This window comes from Mirounga leonina, unplaced genomic scaffold (assembly GCF_011800145.1).
Source record: "Mirounga leonina isolate KUSES-001 unplaced genomic scaffold, KU_Mleo_1.0 Mir_92, whole genome shotgun sequence".
Taxonomy (NCBI): Eukaryota; Metazoa; Chordata; class Mammalia; order Carnivora; family Phocidae; genus Mirounga; species Mirounga leonina.
Window position 1 is genome coordinate 7,974,356 of NW_023270852.1, and position 21,558 is coordinate 7,995,913.

The following is a 21,558-nucleotide window of genomic DNA, read 5'->3' on the forward strand; positions in this document are numbered from 1 at the left end:
TTTTTTAAAAGGCTTTTCTAATTTATAGCTATAAGGAAATACCAGTAGGGACAGGAGTTATAAAATATTTAAATTAAATTGAACAAGAAATGTGTAGGGACATGTAAGGACAGGAGCGCAGAGGGTTAAGAGCTTGAGCGTATGTCTAAGTCAGGCTAGCTCAGTTCAAATCCCAGTTCTACTTACTAGCTGTGTGACTTTGAACAAGTTACTTAACCTCTCTATAACAATTTTTGTCTGTAAAATAAGAGTAGATAGATATTGCCAAGTTTTTCTTTGTTAATCAATACTACCTGCCTCACCAGCAGTGTATGACAGTGCTGTCTCTATACATCCTTTCAGAAGCAGCCTCAAAGCCAGAACAAAGCACAGAAATAATTAAGACCAGCCACCAAATCTTAACAAATTAAAACTAAGGCTCAAAGGGATAATGGTATGCTCAGGGTCATATAGGGAGATACTGTGCTGGAGTCAGACCTGGAACCTAGACTTTCTGACTCACTCCTGGTGTTCTCTTTACTACTATAAGAATTCATGAATTCAACAAACATTTTATGAGCATTTACTATATGTCTCTTTTGTAGTGACTTTTGTGCTAGGTGCTCAATATCTGTGTCATCACAGAATCCTTAACACTCTCTAAGATAACTGTTTTTATCTCTTTATTTCCATTTTATAATTGAGGACACTGAATCAGAAAGGTTAAGTAACTTTCCCGAGAAAGTGGCAGGGGAAGATTGGAACTTAGGTCAATTTCCTTTCTGAGCCCCATTTCTTTATATTGTATCTCATACATGCCAATTTCAGATATTTCCTCTTCTCTCTCTTGTTCATTATCCTTTCTAAACCTTCTTCCTTCCTAATGCTCTCAATGCTCTGGAGTTGTTCACACTCATCCTGTTTTGGTTGCCAGGCTAACCTCTGCTTTGTGGACATTGACAACCACTTCATTGAGCTGCCAGAGGACCTGCCTCAGTTTCCCAACAAGTTGGAGTTTGTCCAGGAAGTCTCTGAGATTCTCATGGCATTTGGCATTCCCCCTGAAGGGAACCTTCATTGCAGCGAGAGTGCCTCCAAGCTGAAGAGGCTCCGGGCCTCTGAGCTTGTCTCTGACAAGAGGAATGGGAACATCGCAGGCTCCCCTTTGCATTCCTATGAGCTCCTCAAGGAGAATGAAACTATTGCCCGGCTGCAGGCCTTGGTCAAGAGGACTGGGGTGAGCCTGGAAAAGGTAAGATGCTGTATATGAATTTTTGACAGGTTTGGTCTGTACGAGGGGGCTGTCTTGGTGAAATTATAGTGTGAGATAAGAAAGCACCTAGTCCAGGGCAAGGCTTATTTGTGAGCGTTGGAAGAAGGCTCTTGGATGGGAGACTCTGGATTCAGCTCTGGCAAACATTATCTTAGGAAATGCTATTTAAATCTAAATTTGGATAGCTTCTCACCTGAGCATCAAGGAGAGGTTGCTGTCATTCTTTGTGAACACTATAGCAGAGTGACTTGGAGGGAGGACAGTGGTAATTTTTGTATTCAGACCTCTTCCAAATCCATTGCCCTGTGAGTTTCACGGCAACCTACAGCATGCAGAGCAGGTATTGTTAACACTGTTTTATAGCTCAAGAAACCAAGGCTAAGAGAGCCCAAGATTAAATGTCTAGTATGTGACTGAGCAGAGGCTAGATCCTGGTCCTCCTGAATGCTAGTCCTATGCGCTTTCCAGGCTGAAGTTAGCTTTCCATCTCCCGACTTTGATAAGACTATCAGCTTTCTGTAGTTTTTTTACCCATTTCTTCACACTCCCCCATTCTCACTGTTAAGTTATTTTTGTAAATTACATATAAGCAGAATGGGCCAATGTAATCATTTTGTTGGGCTGTTTTTTTTAGTAAAGTGTGAAACATTTCATTTTCCTGTTCTATTTAGTTAGGAAAGCAGATATTTTTTAAAAATCATGGCTAAACAGGAGCAGAGGAATATTTAGAGAGGTTAAAACAGACACAGTAAGGAGAAATTCTTAGGGAGATAGATAAGATCAGTGATGTGGGGGAGAAAATCAAAGAGATGAAGGGAGAGCCAGAGTCTGACTTTGTTGCTTTGCATTATCATTTTCTCATTGACTTTCCAGATTTCCTCCTTTTCCTGACCCTTGAGATAAGTGGCAGCTTTTCCTCTATTGCTGAATCTCTGCCTATAATGATCTTATTTCTACAATCATTTCCTGGGTACCTGCAAGTGCCAACACCCTCATTTTTCTCTTGTGTGTGTCAAAATTCCTTTCATTTTTTTTCTTTTGTTTCTTTTCTCCATTTTCTGCGAAGTAATGACCACTGTTGGGGGAAGGTGCGGGGAAGGTAGGAGGAGGTGGGGGACAGATGAGTTGCATTTTTTTGGGGTAAAGAAAAAGGTTATACGCTGTGTCTGTCTCTGTCAAATAAATAAATAAAATCTTAAAAAAAAAAAAAGAAAAAGGTTATATATTCAGCTGTTTTTTCTTTTTTTGTAGCTGGAAGTGCGTGAAGACCCCAGCAGCAATAAGGATCTGAAGGTTCAGTGTGATGAGGAAGAACTCAGGATTTACCAGCTAAACATTCAGATCCGCGAAGTTTTTGCAAATCGTTTCACTCAGATGTTTGCAGACTATGAAGTGTTTGTCATTCAGCCCAGCCAGGATAAGGAGTCCTGGTTTACCAACAGGGAGCAGATGCAAAACTTTGATAAAGTGAGTAATCCTGCTGGAGAGGTGGTGAGGAATGAGAACATGCCAGAGCCTTTTGGATATTTAACTGAAGATGAGTTTTCTTGCATTGTATGCTGGAAACAAGTTCATAATCCTTGTGATGTTGATGAAATATAAGATCTTGCTTTAGAACAGAGTCCTGGTTATTACCATCAGGTGATTTACCTTGAGTCTGAGAGCTCTCTTAGGCTAAGGTGCACATGCAGGTTGAGCATCAGGATTCTGGGAAGATCGGTTGCCACAGTAGGTTACCTGAGTAAGTTTGGGCTAGTGTGTCAAAGTTTCAGGATGTTTGAAATTATATGAGTGTTAAAAAAAAAACAAAACAATGAAGAGATTTTGCTGTTTGCTTTTCATAAAGACCTGGGAAACTTCAGAGAAAAATTAACCTACTGGATCCCTTGGGTGTGTTGCCTTTGCTGGTTAAGGCTGATACACCTGCTTCGCTCTTCCCTGTCAATGACTGTGCTTCCTTTTGGTCCCACCAGGCATCTTTTCTGTCAGACCAGCCTGAGCCATATCTGCCCTTCCTCTCAAGGTTCCTAGAGACCCAGATGTTTGCTTCTTTCATTGACAACAAAATCATGTGTCATGACGATGATGATAAAGACCCTGTGCTCCGGGTATTTGATTCCCGAGTAGACAAAATCAGGCTGTTGAATGTTCGGACACCTACTCTCCGCACATCCATGTACCAGAAGTGCACCACTGTGGATGAAGCAGGTGAGGCCTTCTTGGTGCTGTCCTTGCCTTGGATTTTGTCACTAAGGTGTCCCTGTGCCTAAACATGCCAGCTTCTCTCCCTGTTTCTGCTTTTGTGTAAATTACTCCCATAGCCTCCCCCTTTTTTTGCCTGGCAAACTTCTTCTCCTTTCACACTGTGTCAGTTAGGAGTGGATCCTGCTATAAGTAATAGAGAATTTAATCAGCTTTGGGTTAGACGGATGGGGGTTATTTTTCTCAAATTAGTAAGAAATGCAGAATTAGTGGTTTTGGTGTTGGCTCAGTTGCTCAGCAGTGTAATTAAGAACTGAAATTCTATCTTTTCACTCCGTTATCCTTAACATATTGACTTTTATATTCATTCATACTTGTTGCTTCATGGTTACAAGAGGCTTTTTATGTTCACATTCAGGGCAAGAAGAGGGGAAGGTTGATACCAGTGGTATTTTCCCTCTTGTATCAGAAAACTAAAGCTTTCCCAGAAATTCCCAATAACTTCTGTTGTCTCATAGGCCATGACCATGTTATATGACCACCCTTAAGTGCAAGGGAGGCTGTGAAAGTGAGTATTGAACTGGGTGTAATGTTACCCTGAACAATATCAGGGCCCTATTAGCAAGAAAGAAGGGGTGAATGAGTTATGATTAGGCACTTGACAGTATTTGCCACAAAAACTTAGGTGAAATGTCTTTTCCTCTGAGGACCTCAGGCTGAGTCCGTGGATTCCCCCTCTGTGCTCCTGTGGTGCTTTGTTCTTGCCTCTTCTCTATAATCTCTATTAGTTTGAGCTGTTATTATCAGGGGAAAATTTAAGAGCAGAGACTATTTACTCATTTTCCTGCCCCTAATCTGCTAGTATTGGCCTAACACATACAGATATTAAAAGTTGTTTGCTACGTGCGTGATTGAAAAGACCTTTTTGTTCACAGAGGCCCTATCTAGATCAGCTTAGCTAGAGAATAGTCTCATTTGAGGTGTCACGTTAAGTAGTATGTTCACTTCCTTGTGGGTTGTTCAATGTCCTTGTTGGAGCCTTTTGTATATTTTGTTCATTCATTTACCAAATTGTATAATACCTATTACATGCTCAACATACAGTAAGTGTTCAACAGATATTTACTGGGTGAATGAATGTGCCAGGCATTTTTCTAGGTTTTGAAGATGAAACTGGTGACAATTTAAAAAAATTTTTTTTAGATTTTATTTGAGAGAGAGAATGAGTGCACGAGTGCATGCACACGAGTGTGAGGAAGAGCAGAGGGGGTAGGGAGTGGGAGGGGGAAAGAATCACAAGCAGACTGCACTGAGCAGGAGCCTGATGTGGGACTCAGTCTCATGACTCTGAGATCCTGACCAGAGCTGAAATCAAGAGTCGGATGCTTAACTGACTGAGCCACCCAGGTGCCCCAAAACTGGTGACAATTTGGACAGAGTCCTTTCTTTGTCAAACTTATGTTCTCTAGCCTTCTCTCTTTACCTTTCAACTCTTGTTCCAGGCTTTTCATTAAGATGACATGAGGACATGTTGCCTATGCAAGTGGATTACTCTAACATAGTCATGCCTGCCTCCTGGAACACATCAGGCTTTGTATTCCTGAACCCTGCCTAAGATTTTGGTCCTGGGAAGTTTGATGGAGATTTTTTTTAAAGAGTGTCAGTTTAGAGAAACGTCTCCCAAGCCATCAGTTAAATCAGGACTTCCCAATCTTTGCATGTTGTGTTACACTTGAAAATGATAATATTTGTATATGATTCACTGAAATAAAGGGAGGAGTTTGTGTATAGCTAAAGGCTATAAAATTAGAAGCTCTAGTCAGTTGAGGCCTTGCCCATCTGCCGCAAGGGTCTAGGCAATCAATTCTCAGCCCATCTGTAATCCATTTGTTGAACACCAAGCACTGCAGCATATGGATTTAAATTACTCTGGTCTCAGTTGTGGCCAGAGCACATGTTCTTATGGGCTTGTTAGAATGTGGGGTTTAGGATATGGAAGGAGGGTCACCTAACCCTCATTTGTATGACTCATTTCAGAAAAATGGGTGTCACAGACCCTTTGGCAGCTCTGTGCTCTGCTCTTAGGAATAATGGCAATATTTTAGGTATGCCCTAGAGAGATGTACTCCAAATATGCGAGAGCAGGGTTCTTGCCACTGGTCTCAGATCCCTAGCCTGGAGGACTAGTTCAGTCACCTCACTCCATCTCACATCTCACACCTCAACTTCTTGAAGCAATCTGATTGGAAAATGGTAAAAACATAACTAAAAGGATTTTTTTTCTTAAAGTTTTTATTTTTAAATTTTTTATTACTATGTTCAGTTAGCTAAAAGGATCTTTTTGGAGATCTTTTAAAATGCTACATTTAAAAGGGATCTTGATGGCAATCAATTGTTCTAACCCACTAATTTTATAGATAAAGATGTTCCTTTGATTCACCATTGTATCTGCAGGGCCTAGAATAGTACCTGGCACATTTTAGACACTGAATAAGTTCTGTTGAATGAGAGTAAGAGCGGGAAGAAGTGAGGGAGGCCCAAAATGAGAAGGTGACTTGACCTAGGATAACATCAAGACCCAAAGGCTGAGGTGTTTTTATGTGACTCTAGGAAATACCAAGAGGGTTACCAGCTTTTTTTGTTCATACTCTTTAATTTTTTTTTTTTTTTTAATTGGTCGGCTTGGCTCATGACTCACACCAATCTAGAGGTGCTACAAATATGAGGGCTGGAGGTGTGGTGAGAAACAAAGTGCACATGAGCCTGTTCCTCCTCCCAACCTGTAGGTAGGCTCCCACAGATTGGTCCAGGTTATGAACCCTTCAGGATTCACTGTGCTCACAGCCTTATTCTTTAAAATTTTTGAAGTTTAGGGGTGCCTGGGTGGCTCAGTTGGTTGAGTATTTGGCTTCGGCTCAGGTCGTGATCTCGGGATCCTGGGATCAAGCCCCAAGCTGGGCTCCCCGCTCATCAGGGAGTCTGCTTTTCCTTCTCCCTCTCCCTCTAACCTTCCCCTCAGCTTGTGCTCTCTCTCTCTCAAATAAATACATAAAATATTAAGAAAATATTTTTCTGGGCACAGCTGGGTGACTCAGTCGGTTAAGCGTCTGCCTTCTGCTCAGGTCATGATCCTGGGGTCCTGGGATTGAGTTCAGCAGGCTCCCTGCTCAGCGGGGAGCCTGCTTCTCTCATTGCCTACCACTCCCCCTGCTTGTGCACTCTCTCTCATAAATAAATAAATAAAATCTTTAAAATTTTTTTTCTGAAGTATAATTGACATATAAGAAAACTGCACATACTTAAAATTTTGATATATGTTTAAATTTATATCAAGAACAAGCAAATACACCCATTACCCTCAAAAGTTTTCTCATGGCCTTTTGTAATACCTCCAACCTGTCCCCTCCCCATTCTCTCCCCAAATCCTGAGGCAACCAGTGCTATGATTTCTGCTACTATAGAGTTCATTTTCTAGAAGTTTATATAAATGGAATCACACAGTATGTTTTTGTTGTTGTTGTTTTTTAGTTTGGCTTCTTTTACTCTGCATAATTATTTTGAGGTTCATTCATATTCCCTTTATTGCTGAGTAGTATTCCATTGTATGGATATTACTGAAGTTTGTTTATTTACCAGTTGGTAGGCATTTGGGCTATGAACATTTGTTTACATGTTTTCCTTTCCCTTGCATAAATACCTAGGAGTGGAATGACTGGATCATGTGATATTTGTATGTTGACTTTTTTAAAGAAACTGACAAATTGTCTTTCAAAGTGGTTGGTTGTACATTTTATATTCCCACTAGTAGTGTATGACAGTTATAGTTACTCTACATTGTTGCCAACATTGAGTATGGTCAGTCTTTTCCATTTTAGCCATTCTACTGGGTTTGTAGTAATACCTCATTGTGGTTTTGATTTGGGTGTTCTTGATGACAAATGATGTTGAACATTTTTCTGTCTGCTTATTTGCCATTCATTCATTTCATCTTTTCTGGTGAAGTGTCTCCCCCCCACCTTTTTGGGGTTTTTTTGTTTGTTTTTTGAGTTTTGAAAGTTGTTTTTATATTCTGGATACAAGTCCTTTATCAGATATATGATTTACATATATTGACCCTACTCTGTGGCTTGTCTTTTTGTTCTCTTAACAGTGGTTTTTTAAGAACAACATTTTAAATTTTGAAGAGGACTGAATTATCAGTTTTTTAAAAAATGGATCAAATCTTTAAAAAAAATGGGGTGCCTGGCTGGCTCAGTTGGTAAAGCATGAGATTCTTGATCTCAGGGTTGTGAGTTTGAGCCCCATGTTGGGTGTAGAGATTAAAATCCTTAGGGAGAAAATCGATTATACTTTTGATATTATATGTAAGAAATTTTTGCTTAACCAAGGTCACAGATTTTTTTTTCTCTATATCTCTTTCTAGAAGTTTTATGTTTTCAGGCATTATATTTGGGCCTATGATCCATTTCAAGTTAATTTTTATAGATAGTGTAAGCTAAGGATCCAAGGTCATTTTTTACATGTGGATATCCACTTGTTCCAGCATCACATGTTGAAAAGAATATCCTTTTTTTTTTTTTTTTTTAAATAATGTTCTGTTAGCCAGCAAGGACTATCCTTTCTCCAGTGAATTGCTTTCTAACCTTTGTCAAAATATCCGTGATCTATATACATGTGGGTCTATTTCTGGATTCTCTGTTCTCTTTCATTAATCTTTTAGTCTCCATTTACATCAGTACCACATTGTCTGGATTACTGTAGCTTTATATGAAATCTTGAAGTCAGGTAATGTTAGTCCTCCGACTCTATTCTTCTTTTTCAAAGTTGCTTTGACTATTCTGGGCTCTTTGTATTTCATATATATATAGGATCAGCTTACCAATTTTCACAAATAATCTTCTGAGATTTTGATTGAAATTGCCTTGAATCTATAGATAATTTAGGGAGATTTGACAGCTTAACGTTATTGAGTTTTCTGATCCGTGGACATGGCATATCTCTCCATTCATTTAGGTCATTTAGGTCTTCTTTAGTTTCTCTCAGCAGTGTTATATAGTTTTCACTGTGCAAGTTTTGCCTATCTTTTGTCAGATTTATCTTTTAAGTATGTCATATTTTTTGGTATTTTAATTTCTGATTGTTCATGGCTAATACTTAGAAATACGAGTTCTGTATATTGATATGTGCCCTACAGCCGTACTATATTATTTCTAGTAGTTTTTTGTTCATTCTAGCAGATTTTTCTACATAATCATATTACCTGCAAATAGTGATAGTTTTACTTTTTCCTTTTCAATCCAGATGTCTTTTCTTTATCTTAACCATATTGCACTGGCTAGAACCTTTACTACAGTGTCAAATAGACGTGGTGATAGTGGACATTGTTGTCTTATTCCTGATTTTAGGGGAAAGCATTTACCATTAAGTATGATGTTAGCTGTAGGTTTTTCAATGGATATCTTTTTTTTTTTAAGATTTATTTATTTATTTTGAGAGAGAAAGCAAGCAAGCATGTGGAGGGGAAGGGGCAGAGGGAGAGGGAGAGAGAGAATCTCGAGCAGACTCCCCACTGAGCACGGAACCCAACATGGGGCTCAATCTCGCTACCCTGAGTTCATGACCTGAACTGAAATCAAGAGTTGGATGCTTGACTGACTGAGCCACCCAGATGCCCCTCAGTGAATATCTTTTATTAGATGGATATTTGTTTCTGTTACTAGTTTGTTGAGAATTTTTATCAGAAGTGGATGTTGGGCGCCTGGGTGGCTCAGATGGTTAAGCGTCTGCCTTTGGCTCAGGTCATGGTCCCGGAGTCCTGGGATCGAGTCCCACATCGGGCTCCCCGCTCTGTGGGAAGTCTGCTTCTCCCTCTGCCTCTCTCTCTCTCTCTCACTCTCATGAATAAATAAATAAAATCTTTAAAAAAAAAAAAAAAAAAAAAAGAAGTGGATGTTGTATTTTGTCAGATGCTTTTTCTGCATCTGTTGAGGTAATTATATGGTTATTAGATTTAGTTTTTTAATTTGGTGAATGACGACATTCATTGATTTTTGAATGTGTAAATCAACTTGAATTCCTGAAATAAACTGTATTTGGTCATGATGTATTATCCTTTTTGTATATTATTGGATTAGATTTACAAAAATTTTGTTTAGGATTTTTGCATCTATGTTCATGAGGGATATTGGTTCATAGTTTTTTTTGGTAATATTTTGGTCTGATTTGGTATCAGGATAATGCTAGCTTCAAAGAATAAGTTGGCAAGTATTCTTTCCTCTTCAGTTTCCTTGAGAGCTTGTGTAACTGATACTATGTCTTCTTTGGATGTTTGGCAGAATTCATCAGTGAAGCCATCTGGGCCTGGAGTTTTTTGTGGGAAGGTTTTGAATTACAGATTCGGGGATCTGTGGCTGGCTCAGTCAGTAGAGCAAGTGACTCTTAATCTCAAGGTTGTGCATTCAAGCCCCACACTGGGTGTGGAGCCTACTAAAAAAATAAAATAAAAAATAAACTACAGATTCAATTTTTAAAATAGATATAAGGTTATTCATATCTGTTTCTTCTTAAATGAGCTTTTGCAGTTTGTGTTTTTCAAGGAATTTCTCCATCTAACCTATTGTTAAATTTGTTGACATTAAATTATTTGAATATTCCTTTATTAATATCCGTGGAATCTGTAGCAATGTCACCTCATTCCTGATAATGTTCATTTGTGTCTTTTACTTTTTATCCCGACCGGACTTTTTTTATTAGTTTTACTGATCTTCTGAAAGAACCACTGTTTGGATTTTTAATTTTCTCTGTTTGCTGTTTCACTGATTTTATTCTGGCCTTTATTTTTTCCTTTCTTGTATTTGCTCTGGATTTAATTTCCTTGTCTTTTTCCGGTTTCTTAAGGTGGAAGCTGAGGTCATTAGTTTGAGACCTTCCTTTTCTAAAATAGGTATTTAGTGCTGTAAATCTCCTTTCGAGTAATATTTTAATGACATATGCTGATATTTTGTGTTTTCATCTTTATTCAGTTTCAGAAAACTTTCTCTTTTGATTTCTTTTTGACCCATGAGTTTTATATAGAAGTGTGTTACTTAGTTTTAAGATGTTATTATTGATTATTGTGGTCAGAGGACATATTTTGTATGATTCAAATGATCTTAAATGAATTGAGACTTACTTTATGGCCTAAAATATGGTATATTTTAAAAAAATATTTGACTTATTTTTGTTGTTCTCATCCAGAGAAAGCAATTGAACTGCGTCTGGCAAAAATTGACCATACTGCGATTCACCCCCATTTACTTGACATGAAGATTGGACAAGGGAAGTATGAGCCGGGCTTTTTCCCTAAGTTGCAGTCTGATGTACTTTCCACTGGGCCAGCCAGCAACAAGTGAGTCAACCCCAGGGATTCCCTGATCCAGCTCCCTAACTAAGGTGGTGAGGGCTATCTAGTATCTGGGCCTGAGCTGATAGAAGACTCCTGGAATTTTGTAAAGCAAATATGGAAAAGACCCAGACTGTCAGGTTGTTTGAACAAGAATACGGTGACAAAGTATAATTAATTCCTGTCTCTACTCTGCAAATTGGGATAGCTCCACATGCCCAGAAGCTGCAGAAAGCCAGGCTGCAGATAGGTTGCAGTCATCTCTCAGCTAAATTCCATACCATACCTAGCTAGCATTGTATCTTCAGTAAGTGGTAATTGAAATAATTGGAGTCTGAACTGAAAGTAATTACTTTAGCAGGGTTGCTCTTTTTTAATTACTTTTGGAGATGAGTGTATCAAAGCCCAGACAAAGTTGAATGAGTATAGTTTTGGGTCTGCATATGAAGTGTTTTTGTACATGTCTTAAGAGAGCTGTGTCTATGTTCCCAAGTTTCTCTTGCCTAGTCACTGAGGTCTAAGCTCCTTTTCTTCAAGGTCTCTGAGCTATCTCTGGTGACTTTTTGGTGGTTTTTCTATGCCCAGTGTTGTTCCCTAGATGTCCAGGTTCTCTCCTGTCAGTAACTTGACTTTACTTTTTTAGTGCGATGTTCATAATTCGCCTGCTTGGATTCTGTCAGGTGGACAAAAAGGAATGCCCCTGCCCAGTGGAGGCGGAAAGATCGGCAGAAGCAGCACACAGAACACCTGCGTTTAGATAATGACCAGAGAGAGGTAAGACACCTTAAGAGTGACAAACAGTGACACTATGACTGTTTTATACTCTCCTTCTCTTTCCCATTTCCTTGGCCTCTGATCTAACTCAAATGTCTTAGCAATGACCTCTCCCCATAAAGAAGGGTTAATACTAGGGTTAGTTCCTGATACCTGATACTGGGCCTTGGTTATGACAAATCCAGAATGTACGATGTTCTGCAAGTGACAGCTGGCTATTAACCATGTAGATCCTCTCCCTGAGCCACACCCTGTTTGTAGCCCCATCAGGAATGATGTCCTGCTTAAGAAGAGAGCCTTTCACTGTCCTTTCAGTACTCAGTCATGTATGATCTCTGGGGAGTGTGATAGGAACCTCAGAAGATAAGAGTCTGAAATTTGGGAGAATACTTTTAAAATTTGTGAGGCTTTTTATGTGTGTAGTATGGTAGTAAAGAAGTTAATTCTGTTAGAGTGAGAAGGAAGAAAAGCTGGACTTGAGTTAATACTGTGAATCACTGGGGAGTAGGGAGCTTTTCTTCTATTTTTTGTGTATCTTAATTTAAATCGGGTAATCTTGACTTTTTTTCTTAGAGGTACAAGAGAGGAATGTTATCATCAGGTGCCTTGGGATTAGGGATTCCTGAATTGACCTCCTGAGTTTACCAGCTGAGTTTCTTAGCTCTACTGTAACTTGTTCCCAGTGAAGTTTCTAGTTCTTAACCTCAGAATGGAGACCCTGCCTTACTTAGTTGCAGAGAAGTTGTGAAAATGGAGCTTCACCTTCAGAGTCCCATTTCAGGAGCTTCTCTTTGAGAAAAGACCTTGCAATTTACATTTTATACATTTAAAACCTGTTAAAGCCTATTGTTTTCAAATGTGTCTGGCACCTAAATGAATGGGAAAACAAATACCATTTTGTCTTTGCTGTTTTTTAAAGGAATAAATTAGAATTGCAGGGTATGGTTATGAATTTTTAACTGCTGATTTAAAGAATATGGTTGTGCTTAGACTTTTTATGAAGGTGGCATAAGGGATTTGGGGTATTGGTGTTATTTTAGAAGTGTCCCCTGGGTCTTCCACCTCACCTCCATATTACTTTTTTTAGTAGTGTTTATTGAGCATGTTGTTTTGGTCAAATCACTGTAGTAAGCACTCTGAAATAAAAAGATGACAGGGGAGGTAGGCTTGTCCTCAGGGAATACCAGTTTATTAAGGGAACAAAGTCAGGTACACAAATAACTTTAGTAGAACAGTCTTTGGAAAGGGCCATATGAAAGGCAAGTCAGTGTTTGATCTCTGATGATCAGAGCTCAGTTCTACCTGGCGTAGTATTCAAATAAGACCGAGGGAGCCATCATCTCTTTAAGCCTCAAAGGATGATGGGATTGTGAGAGACAAATAAGAGCATTCAAGTAGAAGAAATGGAGGATCAAACGCTTGGTAGTTGTTGTGTAATGGAGGCTGTGGACAGAATACTTTGGAATAAAGAGGTACAGGAGAGGAGGTAGGTAACAAACTAGGAGGCAGGTAGCAGTAGTCCAGGTGAAGGAATTGAAGCCTAACCTTGGGGGTTGGTAGGAGGGGCAGATTGAGGACCAGAAGATAGAATGGACAGAATTGTACTACTGGAAAGTCTAGGGTAAAAATATTGGTTGCGAACTTGCGCTGCTGATAGGATGTCAGTGCGCAGTTCACTGAATTGATACGAGCTCTGTGTTAAAACAAATAGCATATGGAGAATCACCAGCACATTGCAGAAAAACAGAAGATGCAGTTGTTGTTTTGAATGTGCACTCTTATTTTCCAGGCCCTAATTTAGCAAGGCTATACTTCATGATAGTAAGGGTAGATATTTTTGATATGGGCGGAAGAGTTAAACTCCTTGCAGCATGGTGGAGAAAATGAGTTTCTCATTAGTACTTTGAAATTTGAGTGGGTTTGTACACTGAGCTATACATGCTGCAGCCATGTGTTAGCTATGTGTTAGCCATGTGCTCTTTACCTCTCCTATCATTAAAGCAAAGGTAATTACGGTACTCATGAAATGCCTTACATCAGAGAAAACTTATCATATTGTCTTAGTTTTTCTTTTTGCTGCAAGAATTGCATTTTAAGCTTTCCACCTCCAACGGTAAGCGTAAGAAAGAGGCAGTAAGAAAGTGTGGGATGATAGTAGTGCCCTCTTCAGGCTCTCATTAGTACTGGTCACTGTGGTTTGTGTGCATGGATCCAAAGAGCCTTTGATTTTTCTGTTTGCTGTAGAAGTACATCCAGGAAGCCAGGAATATGGGCAGTACCATCCGCCAACCCAAACTGTCCAACCTCTCCCCATCAGTGATTGCTCAAACCAACTGGAAGTTTGTAGAGGGCCTGCTCAAGGAATGCCGCAACAAGGTGAGCTATGGTTGCTCATGAACCTGTGCTCTTTTCCTTGGCAGCCAAGGGGAGACCACATCTGGGCTCTGACTGCTCTTCCTTGGCTTTAAAAATATTGTTAATATAATGAGATAGTACTGATTTTAAGATCCTGTTAACTTGGAATTAGGTGTATTTGTTTTAAATAAATATACCATTACTGGAGAGCAGGCACACTTTGCTTGATACTAATTTAATATGTATTTTTTAAAACTGAGAGATGGATGTAGTTTTCAATTTTAGACATCTTACATTACTTACATGAAATCCTTGTAGTTGAATTGTCTTCAACACATTAATCTTACACACATGAAAATGTTTTTGCTTCTCTGTTTTAATTTGATAGCAGTAATATCATTATCTAGACACAAGAATTTACTGGGTGCCAATTATGTGCCAGGCCAAAGTGTGTTGTTCAGTTTAAGCTTATTGTTGGGATGTTTTTCAATTCTACAGACAGTAATGTTTTTAAGCTTTATTGAGGTATACTTGATATACAAAAAATTACACATTTTTTTTTTTAAGTAGACTCCACACCTACTCATGACCCTGAGATAAGACCTGAGCTGAGATCAAGAGTGGGTAGCTTAACCGACTGAGCCACCCAGGTGTCCCTACACACATATTTTATTTTTATTTATTTATTTATTTATTTATTTATTTATTTATTTATTTTTAAAGATTTCATTTATTTATTTGAGAGAGCGAGAGACAGCGGGAGAGGGAACACAAACAGGGGAAGTGGGAGAAGGAGAAGCAGGCTTCCCGCCGAGCAGGGAGCCCGATGCGGGGCCCGATCCCAGGACCCTGAGACCGTGACCTGAGCCAAAGGCAGACGCTTAACGACTGAGCCACCCAGGCGCCCCCTACACACATTATTTTAATGTACACATTTTGACAAGTTGGACATATGCATACACCCATGATACTGTCACCATAATCAATCTATCACTACACAGATCTGTCACTTCCAAAAATTTCCTTATGTTATTTTGTGGGTTTTGTTTGTTTTTGTGGTAAATATACTTAACATGAGATTTATTCTCTTAACATATTTTAAAGTGCACAATAATCTATTGTTAATAGGTGCTATGTTTAAAAATAGACCCTTAGATCAGTGGAACAGAATAGAGTCCAGAAATAAACCCAAGATTATTTGGTCAATTATTTTTATGTATTTATTTTTTTAAAGATTTTATTTATTTATTTGACAGAGAGATAGCGAGAGCAGAAACACAAGCAGGGGGAGTGGGAGAGGGAGAAGCAGGCTTCCCGCGGAGCAGGGAGCCCGATGCGGGGCTCGATCCCAGGACCCTGGGATCATGACCTGAGCCGAAGGCAGACGCTTAACGACTGAGCCACCCAGGCGCCCTATTTGGTCAATTATTGACAAAGGAGGCAGGAATATGCAATGGGAAAAAGACAGTTTCAACAAATGGTGTTGGGAAAACTGGACAGCTACACGCAAAAGAATGAAACTAGACCACTTTCTTACACCATACACAAAAATAAACTCAATGGATTAAGGATCTAAATGTGAGACCTGAAACCATAGAAATCCTAGAAGAGAGCACAGGCAGTAATTTCTCTGACACCGGCCATAGCAACATCTTTCTCGATACGTCTCTTGATAAACTATTGGGACTACATCAAAATAAAAAGCTTCTGCACAGCAAAAGAAATAATTAACAAAACTAAAAAAAGGCAACCTACTGAATGGGAGAAGATATTTTCAAATGACGTATCTGATAAAGGGTTAGTGTCCAAAATATATAAAGAACTTACACAACTCAACACCAGTAAAACAAATAATCCAATTAAAAATGGGCAGAAGACATGAACAGACATTTCTCCAAAGAAGACATACAGCTGGCCAACAGACACATGAAAAGATGGTCATCATCAATGAAATGCAAATCAAAACCCCAGTGAGATATCACCTCATACCTGTCGGAATAGCTAAAATCAAAAACACAAGAAACAACAAGTGTTGACAAGGATGGTAGAGAAAAAGGACCCCTCGTGCACTGTTGGTAAGAATGCAAACTGGTGCAGCCACTGTGGAAAATAGTATGCGGCTTCCTCAAAAAATTAAAAATAGGACAACCCTATGTTCCAGCAATTGTACTACTGGGTATTTACTCAAAGAATACAAAAACACTAATTCAAAAAGATATGTATACCCCTGTGTTTATAGGAGCATTATTTACAATAGCCAAATTATGGAAGCAGCCCAAGTGTCCATCGATTGATGAATGGATAAAAAAGAAGTGGTGTATATGTATAGGAAGATTACTTAGAAAAGAGAATGAAATCTTGTTATTTGCAACAACATGGATGGATCTGGAGGGTATTATGCTAAGTGAAATAAGTCAGTCAGAGAAAGAAAAATACCATATGATTTCACTCTTATACTGAACTTAAGAAAGAAACGAACAAAGAAAAGAGACAAACCGAAAAACAGACTCTTAACTGTAGAGAACAAACTGATGGTTGCCAGAGGGGAGGTGGGAGGGTGAATGGGTGAAATAGATGGAGGGGATTAAGAGTACACTTTTTCTTGATGAGCACTGAGTAATATATGGAACTATTGAATCACTATATTGTACACCTGAAACTAATATAACACTGTATGTTAATTACACTGGAATTAGAATAAAAAATAAAAGATAAAATAAATTAAAAAAAATAAAGTGATGGGACACCTGGGTGGCTCAGTCAGTTAAGTGTCTGCCTTCAGCTCAAGTCATAGTCCCATATTGCACTCCTTGCTCAGTGGGGAGCCTGCTTCTCCCTCTGCTTGCTGCTCCCCCTGCTGGTGCTCTGTCTGTGTCTCTGTCTCTCTGACAAAAAAAATAAATAAAATCTTGGGGAAAAAAAAGATGTGTATATATGTACAATGGAATATTACTCAGCCATTTGCAACAACGTGGATGGAACTAGAGGGTATTATGCTAAATGAAATAAGTCAGAGAAAGACAAATACATGATTTCACTCATGTGGAATTTAAGAAACAAAACAGATGAACATAGGGGAAGGGAGGGAAAAATAAAATAAGATAAAGACAGGGGGAGGCAAACCATGAGAAACTCTTAACTATAGGGAACAAACTGAGGGTTGCTGGAGGGCAGAATGGGTGGGAGGATGGGGTAGTTGGGTGATGGGCTTTAAGGAGGGCACTTGAGGTAATGAGCACTGGGTGTTATATGCAACTGATGAATCACTAAATTCTACCCCTGAAACTAATACTATACTACATGTGAACTAACTTGAATTTAAATAAAATCTTGGAAGAAAGAAAAAACAAAAGTAAATTATTTGTCCTTAATTTTGATCCCCTTGACAGGTATGTCAGATGTATTTCTAACCTTAAATGCTTGCAGGTTTGTTTGATAAGATCAGTTAAACGATGAGAAACAGAATGTCGGAAGTGACTGTGACCAAAGGGTTTTATTCAACTCTTTCATCTCATAAATGCAAAAAATTAATCCAGAGTGATGGTATCACTTGCTCATGGTCATACAGTGATTGCTGTGTTCTTATCTTTGTAACTGAACTTTTATTTTTTTTAAAAGATTATATTTATTTATTTATTTGACAGAGACACAGTGAGAAACGGAACACAAGCAGGGGGAGTGGGAGAGGGAGAAGCAGGCTTCCTGCTGAGCAGGGAGCCTGATGCGGGTCTCGATCCCAGGACCCTGGGATCATGACCCGAGCCGAAGGCAGACGCTTAATGACTGAGCCACCCAGGCGCCCCTGTAACTGAACTTTTAAAGAATGCACTTCACCATGACCTGACCTATATGATGGGGAATAAATATACTTTATGTCTCTAGGTCTTACTTATCTTGTCCTTCCCCGCCCAGCAGATGTGCTGTATGGGTCACCACCGCTCTCTCTAGTTGTATGTGATCCTGCTCACTGTGGTTATCTAATCCTACTGACTGATTCCTTGTAGACCAAGAGGATGCTGGTGGAGAAGATGGGCCGAGAGGCTGTGGAACTAGGGCATGGGGAGGTGAACATCACAGGGGTGGAGGAGAACACCTTGATTGCCAGCCTTTGTGACCTCCTAGAGAGGATCTGGAGTCATGGGCTACAAGTAAAGCAGGTAAGGAATGTCTAGACTCTCCCTGCTGAGCAAACTGTCTTTCTCTTTTAACTTACTAGCTTTCCCACACTCTTCTAGCTGGCTGGCTTTGAAAAATGGTGCATGCCATGTGTGGGGTGAGACTTGAAATAGCTAAACAAATAAATAAGTAAATAAATATGATCCAAACTATTTTCTTTAAAAAATATGCTTCATGAATCTGTGTGTTAGACATTTTTAGAGTGGCATCTTCCTTATTGTAAATAGATCTAAAGGCCAGATTGATAGATCCTTTTTGGCAGCTGGCCCTGGTCTGGAGATGAGACACAAAAGAAAGAACTTGGAGCTCATAAGTACTCTAAGGGTCCTTCACTAATTGTACATTTCCAGTGGAAAAAGTTCTGTCATTAACATTTCTTTTATATACAGATAGCTTAACTGTCTAAAGATTTGAGAAAGGACTGCAGGAAATTGAGTAAGTTTGATTGTCACTGCTTGATACCAGAGAATTTCCTTATTTCAGAATACTCTGTTTGGAATAGCTAGTCAAGATGGACAACTTTTACTTTTATGCATTTTTAAATTTGAAGAGAACTTGAAATCTTTTCAAACAGTTTTAGGGGCGCCTGGGTGGCGCAGTTGGTTAAGTGTCTGACTCGTGATTTCAGCTCAGGTCATGATCTCATGGGTCGTGCTCCATGAGATCTCATGGAGATTGAGCCCTGCAATGGGCTCTGCACTCAGCACGGGGTCTGCTTGAGATTCTCTCCCTCTGCCCCTCTCCCCACTCGTGTTCTCTCTCTCTCTCTAAAGTAAGCTTTAAAAAAAAAAAAACAGTTTTAATATGGATAAATTAGAAAAACATGTAAGTATCCAGCAAGTATTTATTGAGGGCTGACAGTGTGCCAGGCACTTGTTTGTTAGTGAACAAAACAGACCAAGATCTCTGCCCTTCTAATTTCTTTTTTAAAGATTTTATTTATTTGACAGAGACACAGCGAGAGAGGGAACACAAGCAGGGGGAGTGGGAGAGGGAGAAGCAGGGAGCCCGATGTGGGGCTTGATCCCAGGACCCTGGGACCATGACCTGAGCCGAAGGCAGACGCTTAACGACTGAGCCACCCAGGCACCCCGATCTCTGCCCTTCTGGAGTGCCATACCCATCATGGGTATAGAGACAGTCTACCATATCTGTCCTTCAAAACATTTTTCTGTGCACATTGTACCCACATACCATGGATATTTAAAAATCCAACCACAATGAGATACTTTTTCACATCCACTAAGATAACTAAAATAAAAAAGACAGACAGTAACAAGTTTAGTAAGGATCTGGAGAAATTAGAACCTCACACATTGCTGGTGGGAATGTAAAACAGTGCAGCCATTTTGGAGCATAGTCTGGCAGTTCCTCAGAGTGTTAAACATAGTGTTATATGACACAGTGAGTCCACTTTTAGCTATGTACTCAAGATAAATGGAAACATATGTTTGTATAAAAACATTTACACAAATGTTCATAGCAGCATTATTCCTAATAGGCCAGAAATAGAACAGCCCAAATGTCCATCAGTTGATGAATAGATACACTAAATTGTGGATATCTATACAATGGAATATAATTCAGCAGTAAAAGGAATGAGGGATGATACACGGCTCAACATACTACGTGAAAGAAGCCAGTCACAAAAGACCACATATTATATGATCCCATTTATATAAAATGTCCAGAATAGGCAAATCCATAGACAGAAAGCAGATGAGGGGATATCAGAAATGGGAGCGAAGGAGATTAGGGAGTGACTGATAATGGGTATGGGGTTTCTTTTTGGGTGATGACAATGTTCTAAAATTAGGTAGTGATGATGGTTGTACAACTCTGTGAACGTACTAAAAACCAGATTTTTTTTTTTGGTAACAAAATCGTATACTTTGTAAGTGTGAATTTTATGGTAATGTGAATTATATCACAGTAAAACTTTAAAAATCTAGATGGGATCATACTGTACATAATGTTTTGTAACTTGCTTTTTTTACCTCATAATATTTTTTCCATGTCCTTAACTAATTTTTAGGTGATACTGTAGTATTTAAGAGCTCAAACTATGAATCAGATAGACCTGGGTTTGATTCCTACTTAATAACTTTATGAAACTGATCAAGATTCGTGGTTTTTCTAAGCTTCTCTTTAATCTTGTATATGATGGACTTTTTAAAATACCCACCTCCATAGGATTCTTGTGAGGATTTGCTAAGGTAGTTTAGGTGAAGCACTAAACTCAGAGCCTGGAATTTGGGATGTGCTCTGTAAATGTTTGTCATTATTACTACTCTTCACAGATTTCAGTTTTAGTTACTGTATCCATTGTATATGTTTTCCATGTTTGAATCAATCCTTTATTACTAGTTATTTAGGTTATTTCTGATTTTTCAGTATTATAAACAACAGTGTGGTTAATAAATTTTTTTAATGCTAAAAATTGTGTATCACCTCCCTAAGATTTGAGAATCCTCTAGTATAATAGCAGTACTATGGGCTTTGGAGTCAGAAAGACTGGGATTTGAATCCTAGTTCTGCATCCAGCAACTTGTGATTTTTGAATCTCATTTTCTTTATCCATACTATAGGAATTAATCAAATCTACCTTTGAGGGTTATGATAATTAGATGTAATAAAAATAAATACCTGGCATGTGGTAGGTTTATAACATATGGTGGCTATTATGTTAGGCTCTACATGAAGAATTTGTTTTTTTCCTTTTCTGTATAACAAATGAGTAGAATATACATCATCATTTTATCATTTTCCTTTAAGTTGAGTGAGCCTGACACTTAAAATTGAGCTCTTTAGCTTTTTGGTATGCTCCCCCCCAACTTTAATGTTTGCCATAAAAATTTCTAGAGCGCTAGTGAGCCTTCTGCATTTTAAGAAATAATACCTATCATCACATGTTCTAAACCTGTCCTCTGAGGCTTTGCAGCATATTCTGCAAAAATTCCCATAGCATGGGAGGAATATTTTTTGGAGCCCATTTGAGTCTCTTCTCAGTTTGGATAGATGGAGGCTCCTTGTTTAGGGAGAAACTAATACAAAATGATGGGGTCCCATTTTGTTCTGGATCCTGCATTTGGAGCATGAAAAGTGAAGCACTGACATCGTCAGCAGAGGGAAGCAAGGGTGTGTGCTTTTTGGCAGGGTGTTAGTACCCTCAGGGATGCATGCATGGTCAGCTGCGGATTGACTGTGACTATCTCTGCTGGGTTTCTACTGCATGTTCTCCTCAGACCTTCACTTTGCTAGCATGTGTGTAGAGCACCTCTCTCCCGGTGAGACATTCTTTGGTTATGTTCCAGTGCAGAAGTTCTGTAACCTGGTTACCTGGACTCCATCATGGAGATTATGCATGATCCTGCAGTCACCCACACTGTGACCAAATTCGCTGTCAGAGAGTGATCTT

The 21,558-nt window shown here is 39.1% G+C and overlaps 1 protein-coding gene across 1 annotated transcript in view; it reads left to right on the plus strand.

The window, feature by feature from the left end:
- DENND5A (DENN domain containing 5A) overlaps positions 1-21,558 on the plus strand; it is a 100,461-nt gene that overhangs the window by 61,932 nt on the left and 16,971 nt on the right. The window contains exons 6-12 of the mRNA XM_034995424.1: positions 914-1,231; positions 2,504-2,719; positions 3,226-3,460; positions 10,691-10,841; positions 11,516-11,609; positions 13,854-13,985; positions 17,969-18,121. Of these exons, the coding sequence (XP_034851315.1) occupies positions 914-1,231; positions 2,504-2,719; positions 3,226-3,460; positions 10,691-10,841; positions 11,516-11,609; positions 13,854-13,985; positions 17,969-18,121 (1,299 nt within the window). The remainder of the gene's footprint in view (positions 1-913; positions 1,232-2,503; positions 2,720-3,225; positions 3,461-10,690; positions 10,842-11,515; positions 11,610-13,853; positions 13,986-17,968; positions 18,122-21,558) is intronic.